Genomic DNA, 13983 nt, shown 5'->3' on the forward strand with positions numbered 1-13983 from the left:
AAGCAGTGAGGCCTAGTGGACAGAGCCTGGGACTCAAGAGGACCCGCGTCCCGATCCCGGCTCGGCCGCTGCCTGCTGTGAGAGACCTTGGGTGAGTCATTCACTCCTCTGGGCCTCAGTTTCCTCATCTGTAAAACGGGGATTTAAGACTGTGGGCCTGGGCTCGGGAGTCGGAGGTTGTGGGCTCTAATCCCGGCTCCGCCGCTTAGCAGCCGTGTGACTTTGGACAGGTCACCGAACTTCTCCGGGCCTCAGTTACCGCATCTGTAAAATGAGGATTAAGACGGTGAGCCCCACGTGGGATAACCCGATTATCTTGTATCTGCTCCAGTGCTTGGCACGTAGAAAGCGCTTCACAAATACCATCGTCGGCACGTGGAACATGGACTGTCTCCCAGTTACGCTGTCAGGCACAGAGTAAATGCTTAACAAATACCATCTGAAAACAACAAAAAAAACCCCAAAATGCTACCCCAGGCCCCAGTCCTCCCCCCAAAACTGACATCACCGGCACCCCAATGAGATCGTTGGGCTGCTGCCTGGCAAAGGAGCTCCAGGCCTGACCTGACCGACCGGCGGTCTCTGGGTCCAGACACTACAGCCGGCTTCTGCCATTTTCGAACTTTATTGGAGGGAACTCCTGTCGCACGGTCCACGTTAATAAAAAAATAATATTTCTGATGAGGCCACGTCCGTCTCAGTGGGCGGGAGCCCGGCTCAGGGCCCCATCGGTCTCTGGTGCGGGCGAGGGCGGAGCCCCGGTCGCCGTCGTCCTCCCTCCCGCCGGTCACAGCGCCGTGGTCTTGCCCGGCTCAGCGGGCCCGGGAGGGGACCGGGGGGGCTCGGCGGGCAGCATGCTGACCTGGCACTCCCGGTCGTGGCGCTCGGGGCCGGGAGGCCGGGGCGGGCAGCAGCAGGAGCCCGGGGGGCGGTGGGCACGGGGGCCCCGGCGCCAGGCCCGCCGGGTCAGCAGCGCGGTAGCCAGCACCAGCGCGGCCGTGAGCGCCCCGAAGACCAGGACGGCCACCAAGCGGGGTTCCCTCAGGCCCGGGCCTTCCCGCCGCCTCACCACCTCCTTCACGGAGATGCGCAGCAGCCCCGCTCCCACGCTCTGGGGGGCCGAGGCCGTGGCCGGGGCGGGCGGCGGGGGCCGGAGGGCCGGAGAAGGGCGGGGAGGACCCGGAGGGGGGTGGGACGGGGCCGGGGGCACCGCCGCCCGCACGGGCAGCTGGCACGTTTTGCCCCCGAAGCCGTCGGGGCAGACGCAGTCGAAGTCCCGCACGCGGTCCCGGCAGCGGGCCCCGTTTTGGCAGGGGTGGCTGGCGCAGTCGTCCAGGTTGACGGTGCAGAAGCGGCCCGCGAAGCCCGTGGGGCAGAGGCAGGAGAAGCGGTTGATGCCATCCCGGCAGGTGGCCCCATTGGCGCACGGGCGCATCAGGCAGTCGTCCACGTCCACCTCGCAGCGTGGGCCCACGAAGCCCGCCAGGCAACGGCAAGTGAAGTTCCGGGCGTAGCCGCGGTCGTCCTGGCACCGGCCTCCGTTCCGACAGGGAGCTCTGCCAGGACGGGGAGGATCGACCGATGGATGGGCGGATGGATTCGGGGGGACGTTCTGAGCCAGGTTCCCCTCCCCGGACCTCCACGTCCCTCCACTTTGGCCCCCGACGCCCTCCATTTCCCCTCTTTCCTCCTCCCGCTGGTCTGTTTCTCACTGTCCCTAATATGTTTTCTCCCCCTTCTAGACTGTGAGCCCACTGTTGGGTAGGGACCGTCTCTAGATGTTGCCAACTTGGACTTCCCAAGCGCTTAGTCCAGTGCTCTGCACACAGTAAGCGCTCAATAAATACGATTGAATGAATGAATGAATGAATGTCCCTCTCCCCTAGCTTCACTGCTTCTTCACTGCCTCTGCCTTCTTCTCAAGTCTTCTCTCTCCCTCTCCCCTTCCCCATCCCCGCCGCCTTACCTCCTTCCCCTCCCCACAGCACCTGTATATATGTATATATGTTTGTACGTATTTATTACTCTATTTTATTTGTACATATTTATTCTATTTATCTTTTGTTAATATGTTTTGTTTTGTTGTCCGTCTCCCCCTCCTAGACTGTGAGCCCGCTGTTGGGTAGGGACCGTCTCTATCTGTTGCCAACTTGGACTTCCCAAGCGCTTAGTCCAGTGCTCTGCACACAGTAAGTGCTCAATAAATACGACTGAATGAATGAATTTGCATATATGTTTGTACATAGTTATTACTCCATTTATTTATTTTATTTTGTTAATATGTTTTGTTTTGTTGTCTGCCTCCCCATTCTACACTGTGAGCCCGCTGTTGGGTACGGACCGTCTCTATCTGTTGCCAACTTGGACTTCCCAAGCGCTTAGTCCAGTGCTCTGCACACAGTAAGCGCTCAATAAATACGATTGAATGAATGAATATGTATATATGTTTGTACATATTTATTACTCTTATTTTGTTAATGTTTTGTTTTGTTGTCTGTCTCCCCCTCCTAGACTGTGAGCCCGCTGTTGGGTAGGGACCGTCTCTATATGTTGCCAACTTGGACTTCCTAAGCGCTTAGTCCACTGCTCTGCACGCAGTAAGCGCTCAATAAATATGACTGAATGAGTGAATGAATTTTATTTTGTTAATCTGTTTTGTTTTGTTGTCTGTCTCCCCCTCCTAGCCTGTGAGCCCGCTGTTGGGTAGGGACCGGCTCTATGTGTTGCCAACTTGGATTTCCCAAGCGTTTCGTCCATCATCGTCATCAATCGTATTTATTGAGCACTGTACGAAGCGCTTGGGAAGTACAAATTGGCAACATATAGAGACAGTCCCTACCCACCAGTGGGCTCACAGTCTGAGTAGTCCAGTGCTCTGCACACAGTAAGCGCTCAATAAATACGACTGACTGAACGAATGAACGAAGTCTGGTCCCTCTCCCGCCTCACCTTAGGCCCGAGCTGCCCGGCTCCCCCTCACCTGGCACGTTCACAGGGCCCCGCCTTGAGCTCGCAGTCGTGGCCGTGGAAGCCGGGTGGGCAGAGGCATCGGTACCCTCCGTCCCCTTGGTACACGCACTGGGCTCCGTTTTGGCACGGGGGCCGCTCTGCGCAGACGTGCTCGTCTTGGGGGCGGGAGGGAGGGCCCGGGCTCAGCGCGGGATCCCCGTGCGGCCCTCCCTCCTCCCCGACCCCATCTTTCGGGGGTCCCGCTTCCCCCTGGCTCCACCCTCATCCGACAGTTGCCCGGCCCCCGGGGCCCCTCACCTTTGTCGCAGAACTTGCCAGCCCACCCGCTGCGACAGATGCACTGCCAGGGCTGGTGGCAAGTGCCGTGCAAGCAGCCGGGCATCCGGACGCAGCGTTCGCAATGCTGCCCCTCCCAGCCGGGGTCGCACCTGCGGAGGGGACCGGATTAATAATAATAACAATAATAATAATGGCATTTATTAAGCGCTTACTACGTGCCAAGCGCTGGGAAGGTTACAAGGTGATCAGGTTGTCCCACGGCGGACAGTCTCAGTCCCCATTTTACAGATGAAGTACCTGAAGGCCCAGAGAAGTGAAGTGACTTGCCCAAGGTCACCCAGCTGACAATGGGAGGAGCCGGGATTTGAACCCATGACCTCTGACGCCAAAGCCCGGGCTCTTCCCGCTGAGCCCCACGGGCTATCGGTGGATGTGCTGAGAAGTAGCGGGGCCCGGCGGAAAGAGCACCGGACGGGGCGGGGGGAGACCCGGGTTCTCATCTTCAACCATCTTCAGATAGGGACTGTCTCTATATGTTGCCAATTTGTACTTCCCAAGCGCTTAGTACAGTGCTCTGCACATAGTAAGTGCTCAATAAATATGATTGATTGATTGATTGATTGATTCTCATCCCAGCTCTGTCACTTGCCTGCTGGGTGACCTTGGGCAAGTCACTCCATTTCTCCGGGCCTCGCCATCCTCATCTGTAAAATGGGGACTCACTACCTATCCTCCCTCCCCTCCCCCTTAATCTGCGAGCCCCATGTGGGGCGGGGACTGTGTCTGATCACCCTGGATCTACCCAAGTGCTTGGCACATAGTAAGTGCTTAACAAATACCACAACCCCTCGCATCTTCCGAGAAGCAGCGTGGTTCAGTGGAAAGAGCCCGGGCTTGGGAGTCAGAGGTCGTGGGTTCAAATCCCCGCTCCGCCGCTTGTCAGCTGGGTGACTTTGGGCAAGTCACTTAACTTCTCTGCGCTTAGTACAGTGCTCTGCACACAGTAAGTGCTCAATAAATACGATTGATTGATTCTCTGGACCTCAGTTATCTCATCTGTAAAATGGGGGTTCATTCATTCATTCACATTTACTGAGCGCTTACTCTGTGCAGAGCACTGTACTGAACGCTTGGGAAGTCCAAGTTGGCAACATATAGGGACGGTCCCTACCCAACAGCGGGCTCACAGTCTAGAAGGGGGAGACAGACAACAAAGCAAAACATATTAACAAGATAAAATAAACGGAATAAATATGTACAAATAAATAGAGTAATAAATACGTGCAAACATATATACATATATATAGGTGCTGTGGGGAGGGGAAGGAGGTAAGGTTGGGGGGATGAGGAGGGGGAGAGAAAGGAGGGGGCTCGGTCTGGGAAGGCCTCCTGGAGGAGGTGAGATTGTGAGCCCCACATGGGACAACCTGATCACCTTGTATCCTCCCCAGTGCTTAGAACAGTGCTTTGCACATAGTAAGCGCTTAACAAATACCAAAATTATTATTATTATCTTCGCAGACCCGGTTCTGGCTTATTTCTCCCAATCTCGAGAGAGTAACGATGAGAGGTCATCTTATCCGTTCCTCTGCCTCCAAACTGCACTGACATAACACATCTCAGTAGAAAGAGCCCGGGCTTTGGAGTCAGAGGTCATGGGTTCAAATCCCATGTCTGCTGTGTAACCTTGGGCAAGTGACAACTTCTCTGAGCCTCAGTTCCCTCATCTGTAAAATAGGGATGAAGACTGTGAGCCCCCGTGGGACAACCTGATCACCTTGTAACCTCCCCAGAGTTTAGAACAGTGCTTTGCACATAGTAAGCGCTTAATAAATGCCATTATTATTATTATTATTATCCCAGGGAGCTGAAAGACTCTTCCAGCAACCTGTTCTCTCTCCCAACTTAATCTGTGAGCCCCGTGTGGGACGGGGACTGTGTCTGATGTGAAGTTACTCAGGCCTTACACAGTCCTTATCCCACAGTTCAAATTTGATAGTTGGGTTCAAATTTGAACCCATCTGATAGTTCAAGTTTGAACTATCCCACAGTTACACAGTCCTTATCCCACGTGGGACTCACAGTCAAAGCAGGAGGGAGAACAGGCATTTGATCCCCATTTTGCGATCGAGGAGCCTGAGGCTTGGGGAAGTTCAGTGCTCTGCCCCAAGTCACGCAGCAGGCGAGTGGCAGAGTCGGGGATTCGAACCCAGGTCCACTAGGCCGTGCTGCTTCCCAGTGATCCTTTTCCTCTTCCTGACTGATCTGCTTCTCCAGCCCTCTCCCTTTCCCGGAGTCTTCTCGGGAAGACCTAGGGGAAAGAGGTTTCTCTCTAAACAGCGCAAGGCGGCGGGACGTCGGGCAGGGAGCGAGGAGGAGGTGTACTGTGGTAATTCGGGGTGGAAGGGCTAGGGCTTGGGGAGCCGGTGGGGGCCGAGTGGGTTTTCCAACCCAAAATAAGATTTGGAATCGGGTGGGGGGCCGGGCCGGACTTACTTGCACTGGCCGTCGGGCCCGCAGCAGCCGTGGGCCAGGTCACAGTGGGCGCTGCAGTCATCTGCTGTGAGACAAGTGGGCAAGGTCAAGGATGCCCGGGGCCAAACGGAGGGCTCGCCCCTTCCCAGGACCCCTTGATGGGATGGGGGGGACGTCCAACCCCTGGCCCACCCCTGGCTGCGCCAGACTCCCGTCGTGGGAAGGGAACGTGTCCGTTTATTGTGATATTGCCCTCTCCCAAGCGCTTAGCACAGCGCCCTGCACACAGCTAGTGCTCAACAAATAGGATTGAAAGGATGACTCGGTGCCCTCTAGACGGTGACGCCTGTCGCCGCATGTCGTCTGTCGCGGTCTGTCGTCCGTTGGGGTCTGTCGGGGGTGTGCCCGTCTGTCGGGGGTCTGTCGTCTGTCGAGGGGGTTCTGTCATCTGTCTGTCGGGGGTCTGTCGTCTGTCGGGGGGAGTATGTCTGTGTGTCGGGGAGGGCGGAGAGGCAGTGTGGCTCAGTGGAAAGAGCTCGGGCTTTGGAGTCAGAAGTCATGGGTTCAAATTCATCCGTCTGTTGGGGGTCTGTAGTCTGCCGGGGGGAGTCTGTCTGTGTGTCGGGGAGGGCGGAGAGGCAGCGTGGCTCAGTGGAAAGAGCTCGGGCTTTGGAGTCAGAGGTCATGGGTTCAAATTCATCCGTCTGTCGGGGGTCTGTAGTCTGCCGGGGGGAGTCTGTCTGTGTGTCGGGGAGGGCGGAGAGGCAGCGTGGCTCAGTGGAAAGAGCCCGGGCTTTGGAGTCAGAGGTCATGGGTTCAAACCCCGGCTCCGCCAACTGTCAGCTGGGCGACTTTGGGCAAGTCACTTCACTTCTCTGGGCCTCAGTTCCCTCGTCTGGAAAATGGGGATGAAAACCGCTAGCCCGCCGTGGGACAACCTGATCACCTCCCCAGCGCTTAGAACGGTGCTTGGCACATAGTAAGTGCTTAACGAATGTCATTATGATGATGATGATGATGATGATGATGACTGACCTCGTTCGGGCTGTCCCTGGGCCGCCAGGATCCAGAGCAGGGCCAGGACGGGGAGGCGGCGGCGGCGGCGGCGGCGGGGGGGGGCTGCGGACATCGTCGGTCAGCGCCGGCGCCCACCGCCCGGCACCCGACGGCACCTGCGGGACGGAAGGAAGGAAGGACGGAAGGACGGACGGACCGACGGACGGACGGAAGGACCGACGGAAGGCCGGACAGGGGGGGGGTCTCCCCCATCCCCCCAACCCCTCCTCCGGCACCCCGCCTTCACCTGAGCCCCGACGGGACGGGACGGGACGGGCCGGACGGACGGGGGGCGGGGAGGTCCGCAGCGCCCCCTTCCGGACGGACCCCGCACCGACACCCCCGCCTCGCCCCCTGCCGCAGGACCCCCCCCCCCCACCTCGGCAGCGCGCCCCCTGCCGGACCCCCCCCCCCACCTCGGCAGCGCGCCCCCTTTCGGACCCCCCCACCACCCCGGCAGCGCGCCCCCTTTCGGATCCCTCCCGGTAGCGCGCCTCCTGCCGGACCCGCCCCCCCACCTCGGCAGCGCCCCCTGCCGGACCCCCCCCCCACACACACCACCCCGGCAGCGCGCCCCGTTTCGGACCCCTCCCGGCAGCGCGCCCCCTTTCGGACCCCCCCCAACCTCGGCAGCGCGCCCCCTTTCGGACCCCCCCCCAACCTCGGCAGCGCGCCCCCTTTCGGACCCCTCCCAGCAGCGCGCCCCCTGCCGGATCCCCTCCCACCTCGGCGGCGCGCCCCCTCCCGCCCCCCCCCGGCAGCGCGCCCCCTTTCGGATCCCCCCAACCTCGTCAGGGCTCTCCCTGCCGGACCCCCCCCCCACCTCGGCAGCGCCCCCTGCCGGACCCCCCCACCCAACCCCGGCACTGCCCCCCCTGCCGGACCCCCCCACTCCGGCATTGCGCCCCCTGCCGGATCCCCCCACCACACCTCTGCAGCGCGCCCCCTTTCGGCCCCCTCCCGGCATTGCGCCCCCTGCCGGACCCCCCCCGCCCAATCCCGTCAGCGCGCCCCCTGGCGGACCCTCCCTCCCCCCGCACCTCGGCGGCGCGCCCCCTGCCGGCCCCCCCAACCCGGCAGGGCGCCCCCCGTCGGCCGTACCCCGCAGCCCAGTCTCCCCCTTCCACCACGAGCGTCGCCCCCTTTTCTTCCCAAGTGCCCCCCCTCCCACCTCGGCTCCCCCCGGCCGCTGCCCCCCTCCCCAAACGCTTCACCGCCCCTCCCTCATCACTGCCCACTGCCAGATGCCCTTCCTCAGGCCCCCTACCCCCCTACAGTGTTCACCCCCCAAAAAACAGCTCTCCCTCCTGCCCCCCTCTCCCCACCTCTCCCCACAGCTACTTTCCCTAGTGGCCCTCCCCCGCATCCCCCCCCATCCCCTCATCCCCACCCCCCCCACTCCCCCCCCCCCCTCACCAAATAAATCCATTTCTCCCCTCGCCTCCATCTAGCATCCCAAGTCACCGGATTTTCGGTTGCCAAGACGACTGCTGGGCCCTAACCTCGGTAGCCAGCCGTTTGAGGCCGGGGATGCTTCGTCCGGCCTTTCGGGGGGAGGGGGATTCGGGTGGCACCTGGGTCCCACCCCCCTCGGACCCACCCACCCATCTCACGGCCATGGACTTGGAGGTGTGGGGGGCCGGGGGGAGCAAAGAGACAGCCTCCTGCTCCTCTAGGAATCAAAGTACTTACATAAATCTGCCTCTTAAGATAGCCAGCAGTACGGTTCTTCTCCTGCATGTAGCCTGGAAATCATTTGACACCTCCTCAGGAGCGGGGAGGGGAAAGGAGGAGGAGTCCCCGGCAGGGAGAAAGACCTCTCCGTCCCCTTCCTCTCACCCTCCCTCGCCTACACCTCATTTAAAGACCCCCATGAAACACGCCTACACCTCATTTGAAGACCCCCCATGAAACACAACCCGGCCGGACCCGTTGGGAGACGCTAAAAAGGCAGATTGGGCCGAAGGGAGGCAGGGGGGAATGCGAGACCTTCTGAAAGATGATGACAGAGAGCGAGCGAGGCGGTAGAATGAGCGAAAAACCCGGCGAAGAGCAATCAGTGCCTGATGCATCATCATCGTCATCATCATCAATCGTATTTATTGAGCGCTTACTATGTGCAGAGCACTGGACTAAGCGCTTGGGAAGTCCAAGTTGGCAACATCTAGAGACGGTCCCTACCCGACAGTGGGCTCACAGTCTAGAAGGGGGAGACGGAGAACAAAACCAAACATACTAACAAAATCAAATAAATAGAATAGATATGGACAAGTCAAATAAATAGAGTAATAAATATGTACAAACATATATACAGGTGCTGTGGGGAAGGGAAGGAGGTAAGATGGGGGATGGAGAGGGGACGGGGGGAGAGGAAGGAAGGGGCTCAGTCTGGGAAGGCCTCCTGGAGGAGGTGAGCTCTCAGCAGGGCCTTGAAGGGATGCAGGCTGCTGAAGATGCGTCGTTCTTCCCAGATGCAACCATTAGAGTTTCCTGAGGAATGGGGGAACACGGCCTGGAAGATTTGGGGGGAAAATGACCCGGACTGGAGCGGGGAGAGACGGGAGGCAGGGAGGTCAGCGGATATTTCCCCCTTCTAGACCGTGAGCCCACTGTTGGGTAGGGACCGTCTCTAGATGTTGCCAACTTGGACTTCCCAAGCGCTTAGTACAGTGCTCTGCACACAGTAAGCGCTCAGCAAATACGATCGATTGATTGATGATTGATTGATGTAGTCATCGAGGCGGGATATTCTAGCAGAACTGGGCATGTGTATTGCCCTGGGCTGCTTGTACGTGTGCCTAACGAACCCTCTTTGGACGCCTCAAAAATAATAATAATAATAATGATGGCATTTGTTAAGCGCTTACTATGTGCAAAGCACTGTTCTAAGCGCCGGAGAAAGACCTGGCGTGCGCCCGTAACTCTCCTGGGCCTGCCCGTGAGCGGGTGACCTACCGAGCCTTAACGTGCAAAGGGGTAGAGAATTAATAATAATAATGATAGCATTTATTAAGCACTTACTACGTGCAAAGCACTGTTCTAAGCGCTGGGGAGGTTAACAAGGTGATCAGGTTGTTCCGTGGGGGGCTCACAGTCTTCATCCCCATTTTACAGATGAGGTAACTGAGGCCCAGAGAAGTGAAGTGGCTTGCCCAAAGTCACACAGCTGATAAGCGGTGGAGCCGGGATTTGAACCCATGACCTCGGACTCCAAAGCCCGGGCTCTTAACAAATGCCATCATCATTATTATTATTATTTGGGCAAGTCACAACTTCTCTGGGTCTCGGTTACCTCATCTGTAAAATGGGGGTTAAGACTGTGAGCCCTACGGGGGGTCAATCTGATCATCTTGTATATCTGATCATCTTGTAACTACCCCAGCCCTTAGAACAGTGCTTTGCACATAGTAAGCACTTAACAAATGTCATTATTATTATTATTATTATTATTATTATTATTTCCACCGAGCCACGCTGCTTCTCCAATGCCCTTGGGCATTATAATAATGATAATAATAATATTATTAATAATAATAATGATGATGGTATTTGTTAAGTGCTTACTATGTGCAAAGCACTTTTCTACGCACTGGGGGACACAAGGTAATCAGGTTGTCCCACATGGGGCTCACAGTCAATCAATCAATCAATCAATCAATCATATTTATTGAGCACTTACTATGTGCAGAGCACTGTACTAAGCGCTTGGGAAGTACAAATTGGCAACACATAGAGACAGTCCCTACCCAACAGTGGGCTCACAGTCTAAAAGGGGGAGACAGAGAACAGAACCAAACATACCAACAAAATAAAATAAATAGGATAGAAATGTACAAGTAGAATAAATAAATAAATAGAGTAATAAATATGTACAACCATATACACATATATACAGGTGCTGTGGGGAAGGGAAGGAGGTAAGATGGGGGGATGGAGAGGAAGGAAGGGGCTCAGTCTGGGAAGGCCTCCTGGAGGAGGTGAGCTCTCAGCAGGGCCTTGAAGGGAGGAAGAGAGCTAGCTTAATCCCCATTTTACAGTCTTAATCCCCATTTTACAGATGAGGTAAATGAGGCACAGAGAAGTTAAGCGACTAGTCCAAAATCACCCAGCTGACAAGCGAACCCATGACCTCTGACTCCGAAGCCCGGGCTCTTTCCACTGAACCACGCTGCTTCTCACTTCCCGCCTGCTTCTGCGCTGGCTGTCTGGAATATCCGAACACGCGTGTCCGGGATCTGTGCGTTCACAACGGGTAACCGGTCCTATTACCGTCATTATTATTGCTATTATTGTTGTTGCTATTTTGTGTCTGGGTGAAGAGTCACTTTGCCCCAGGGCTTCAGGTGGATGCTCAGGTCCCAAGCCTTCCAGAGGGTGTACACACACACACCCAGACACACACAGACACCCTTATACTACAGCAATTCCTGTTGATCCAGACCCACTGAAGCTGAGCCCGCTGTTGGGTAGGGACCGTCTCTATATGTTGCCAACTTGGACTTCCCAAGCGCTTAGTACAGTGCTCTGCACACAGTAAGCGCTCAATAAATACGATCGATTGATTGTACATATTTATTTTACTTGTGCATATCTATTCTATTTTGTTAATATGTTTTGTTTTGTTCTCTGCCTCCCCCTTCTAGACTGTGAGCCCACTGTTGGGTAGGGACCGTCTCTATATGTTGCCAACGTGTACTTCCCAAGCGCTTAGTACAGTGCTCTGCACACAGTAAGCGCTCAATAAATACGATTGATTGATTGTACATATTTATTTTACTCGTGCATATCTATTCTATTTTATTTTGTTAATGTGTTTTGTTTTGTTCTCTGCCTCCCCCTTCTAGACTGTGAGCCCACTGTTGGGTAGGGACCGTCTATATATGTTGCCAACTTGGACTTCCCAAGCGCTTAGTACAGTGCTCTGCACACAGTAAGCGCTCAATAAATACGATTGATTGATTGTACATATTTATTTTACTCGTGCATATCTATTCTATTTTATTTTGTTAATGTGTTTTGTTTTGTTCTCTGCCTCCCCCTTCTAGACTGTGAGCCCACTGTTGGGTAGGGACCGTCTATATATGTTGCCAACTTGGACTTCCCAAGCGCTTAGTACAGTGCTCTGCACACAGTAAGCGCTCAATAAATACAATTGATTGATTGTACATATTTATTTTACTTGTGCATATCTATTCTATTTTATTTTGTTAATGTGTTTTGTTTTGTTCTCTGCCCCCGCCTTCTAGACTGTGAGCCCACTGTTGGGTAGGGACCGTCTCTATATGTTGCCAACTTGGACTTCCCAAGCGCTTAGTACAGTGCTCTGCACACAGTAAGCGCTCAATAAATACGATTGATTGATTGATTGATAGTCAGAGAGCCCAGGGGGTGAGGGGCTGGGAAAGCAGGGGGAATGGGCTGGGGAATGGGAGGAGGGGGAATGTTGTCAGCCAGGAGGGAGAAATGAGACACCTCTGAAAGTTTGATGAGTGCCGGGGTGGGGCAGCAGCAAGGAACAGATGGAATTCCTGGAGCTATTGTCCCAGGCTGTCACCGGACTCCTAAGAGGGAGAGAGTGCTGGATAATTTATTGGGGAGTGGGAGACAGGGGCGGGAAGACATAAACTTGAAGCCTGTTCCGGAAATATTTTCCCTCGGAGCAGCCCAGGGGACTGGAAGGGGGAGAAACCCAGCTCTTTCTTCCTGGGAAGACCCCAGGCCAAGATCATCATCATCAATCGTATTTATTGAGCGCTTACTGTGTGCAGAGCACTGTACTAAGTGCTTGGGAAGTACAAATTGCCAACATATACAGTCCCTACCCAACAGTGGGCTCACAGTCTAAAAGGAGGAGACAAAACCAAACATGCTAACAAAATAAAATAAATAGAATAGATATGTACAAGTAAAATAAATAAATACATAAATAAATAGAGTAACAAATATGTACAAACATATATACATCTATACAGGTGCTGTGGGGAAGGGAAGGAGGTAAGATGGGGGGAGGGAGAGGGGGATGAAGGGGAGAGGAAGGAAGGGGCTCAGTGTGGGAAGGCCTCCTGGAGGAGGTGAGCTCTCAGTAGGGCCTTGAAGGGAGGAAGAGAGCGAGCTTGGCGGATGGGCAGAGGGAGCTGGCCAACTGGTCCCCTGCCTCTTCTCGCTTCTGAGTTTTTACCGAGGTTCTTAACCTCTGACCCGTCTCTAAGCCAAGGTGTTGGGGCGGAAACATAGGGAGCAGGCTCTGTATTCTGAAAGCTCCTTGGGTAGACGGAAGGTCCTTTATTTATTTATTTTATTTTGTTAATATTCATTCATTCATTCATTCAATCGTATTTCTTGAGCGCTTACTGCATGCAGGGCACTGTACTAATATGTTCTGTTTTGTTCTCCGACTCCCCCTTCTAGACTGTGAGCCCACTGTTGGATAGGGACCGTCTCTAGATGTTGCCAACTTGGACTTCCCAAGCGCTTAGTACAGTGCTCTGCACACAGTAAGCGCTCAATAAATACAATTGATTGATTGAGGGCAGGTCTAATCAATCAGTCGGATTTATTGAGCGTGATTAACAAATACCACCACTGTTATTATTATTAAGGGGTACAGGTGGAGTGGAGGGAGGGATAATGCAACTTCTGGATCTCCGGAGCTCTCGGGCAGTGGGATCAATCAATCAATCAATCGTATTCATTCATTCAGTCATTCAATCGTATTTACTGAGCGCTTACTGTGTGCAGAGCACTGTACTAAGTGCTTGGGAAGTACAATCAATCGTATTTATTGAGCACTTACTGTGTGCTGAGCACTGTACTAAGCGCTTGGGAAGTCCAAGTTGGCAACATATAGAGACGGTCCCTATCCAACAGTGGGCGCACAGTCTAGAAGGGGGAGACAGAGACAGAGACAGAGTACAAAACATATTAACAGAATAAAATAAATAGAATAAATATGTACAAGTAAAATAAATAGAGTAATAAATACGTACATATACATATATACAGGTGCTGTGGGGAAGGGAAGGAGGTAAGGCGGGGGGGATGGAGACGGGGAGGAGGGGGAGACTAATCACTGAAGAATCAAGTCACAAAAACCTAAAATCTCGGGAATCACCTGAAATCACCAACTGACCTTTCTGAGCAAGACATTTCATCAAATCAGACACTTACCTATTTATCGAGTGCTTACTGTGTGCAGAGCACTGT

At 54.7% G+C, this 13983-nt stretch overlaps 1 protein-coding gene across 4 annotated transcripts; it reads right to left on the reverse strand.

Annotated features, from left to right (window-relative positions):
• Window positions 1-612: 612 nt before the first annotated feature.
• Window positions 613-8748, reverse strand: DLK2 (delta like non-canonical Notch ligand 2). 4 transcript variants are annotated; one of them, XM_038761210.1, is made up of 6 exons: window positions 8473-8748; window positions 6760-6896; window positions 5746-5806; window positions 3268-3398; window positions 2981-3125; window positions 613-1556 (listed from the first exon to the last, which is right to left on the reverse strand). In XM_038761210.1, the coding sequence occupies exons 2-6, from the start codon at window positions 6851-6853 to the stop codon at window positions 788-790; spliced, it is 1200 nt and encodes a 399-aa protein (XP_038617138.1). In that variant the 5' UTR covers window positions 6854-6896; window positions 8473-8748; the 3' UTR covers window positions 613-787. The 4 variants fall into 4 exon arrangements, with proteins under 4 accessions (XP_038617138.1, XP_038617136.1, XP_038617137.1 ...); XM_038761208.1 differs by having other exon boundaries at window positions 5746-5809; XM_038761209.1 differs by lacking the exon at window positions 8473-8748 and having other exon boundaries at window positions 5746-5809; window positions 6760-6908.
• Between the last annotated feature and the right edge of the window lie 5235 nt (window positions 8749-13983).

Source organism: Tachyglossus aculeatus, chromosome 19, assembly GCF_015852505.1.
Source record: "Tachyglossus aculeatus isolate mTacAcu1 chromosome 19, mTacAcu1.pri, whole genome shotgun sequence".
NCBI lineage: Eukaryota > Metazoa > Chordata > Mammalia > Monotremata > Tachyglossidae > Tachyglossus > Tachyglossus aculeatus.

Excerpts from the sequence above, each read along its gene's own strand:
- DLK2 (XM_038761208.1), bottom strand. The coding sequence starts at position 6,853 with ATGTCCGCAGCCCCCCCCCGCCGCCGCCGCCGCCGCCGCCTCCCCGTC. Across the intron at positions 3,399-5,745 it reads GGGCCCGACGGCCAGTGCAA|GTGCGACCCCGGCTGGGAGG; the intron begins GTAAGTCCGGCC and ends TCCCCTCCGCAG. Across the intron at positions 1,557-2,980 it reads GGGCCCTGTGAACGTGCCAG|AGCTCCCTGTCGGAACGGAG; the intron begins GTGAGGGGGAGC and ends CCGTCCTGGCAG.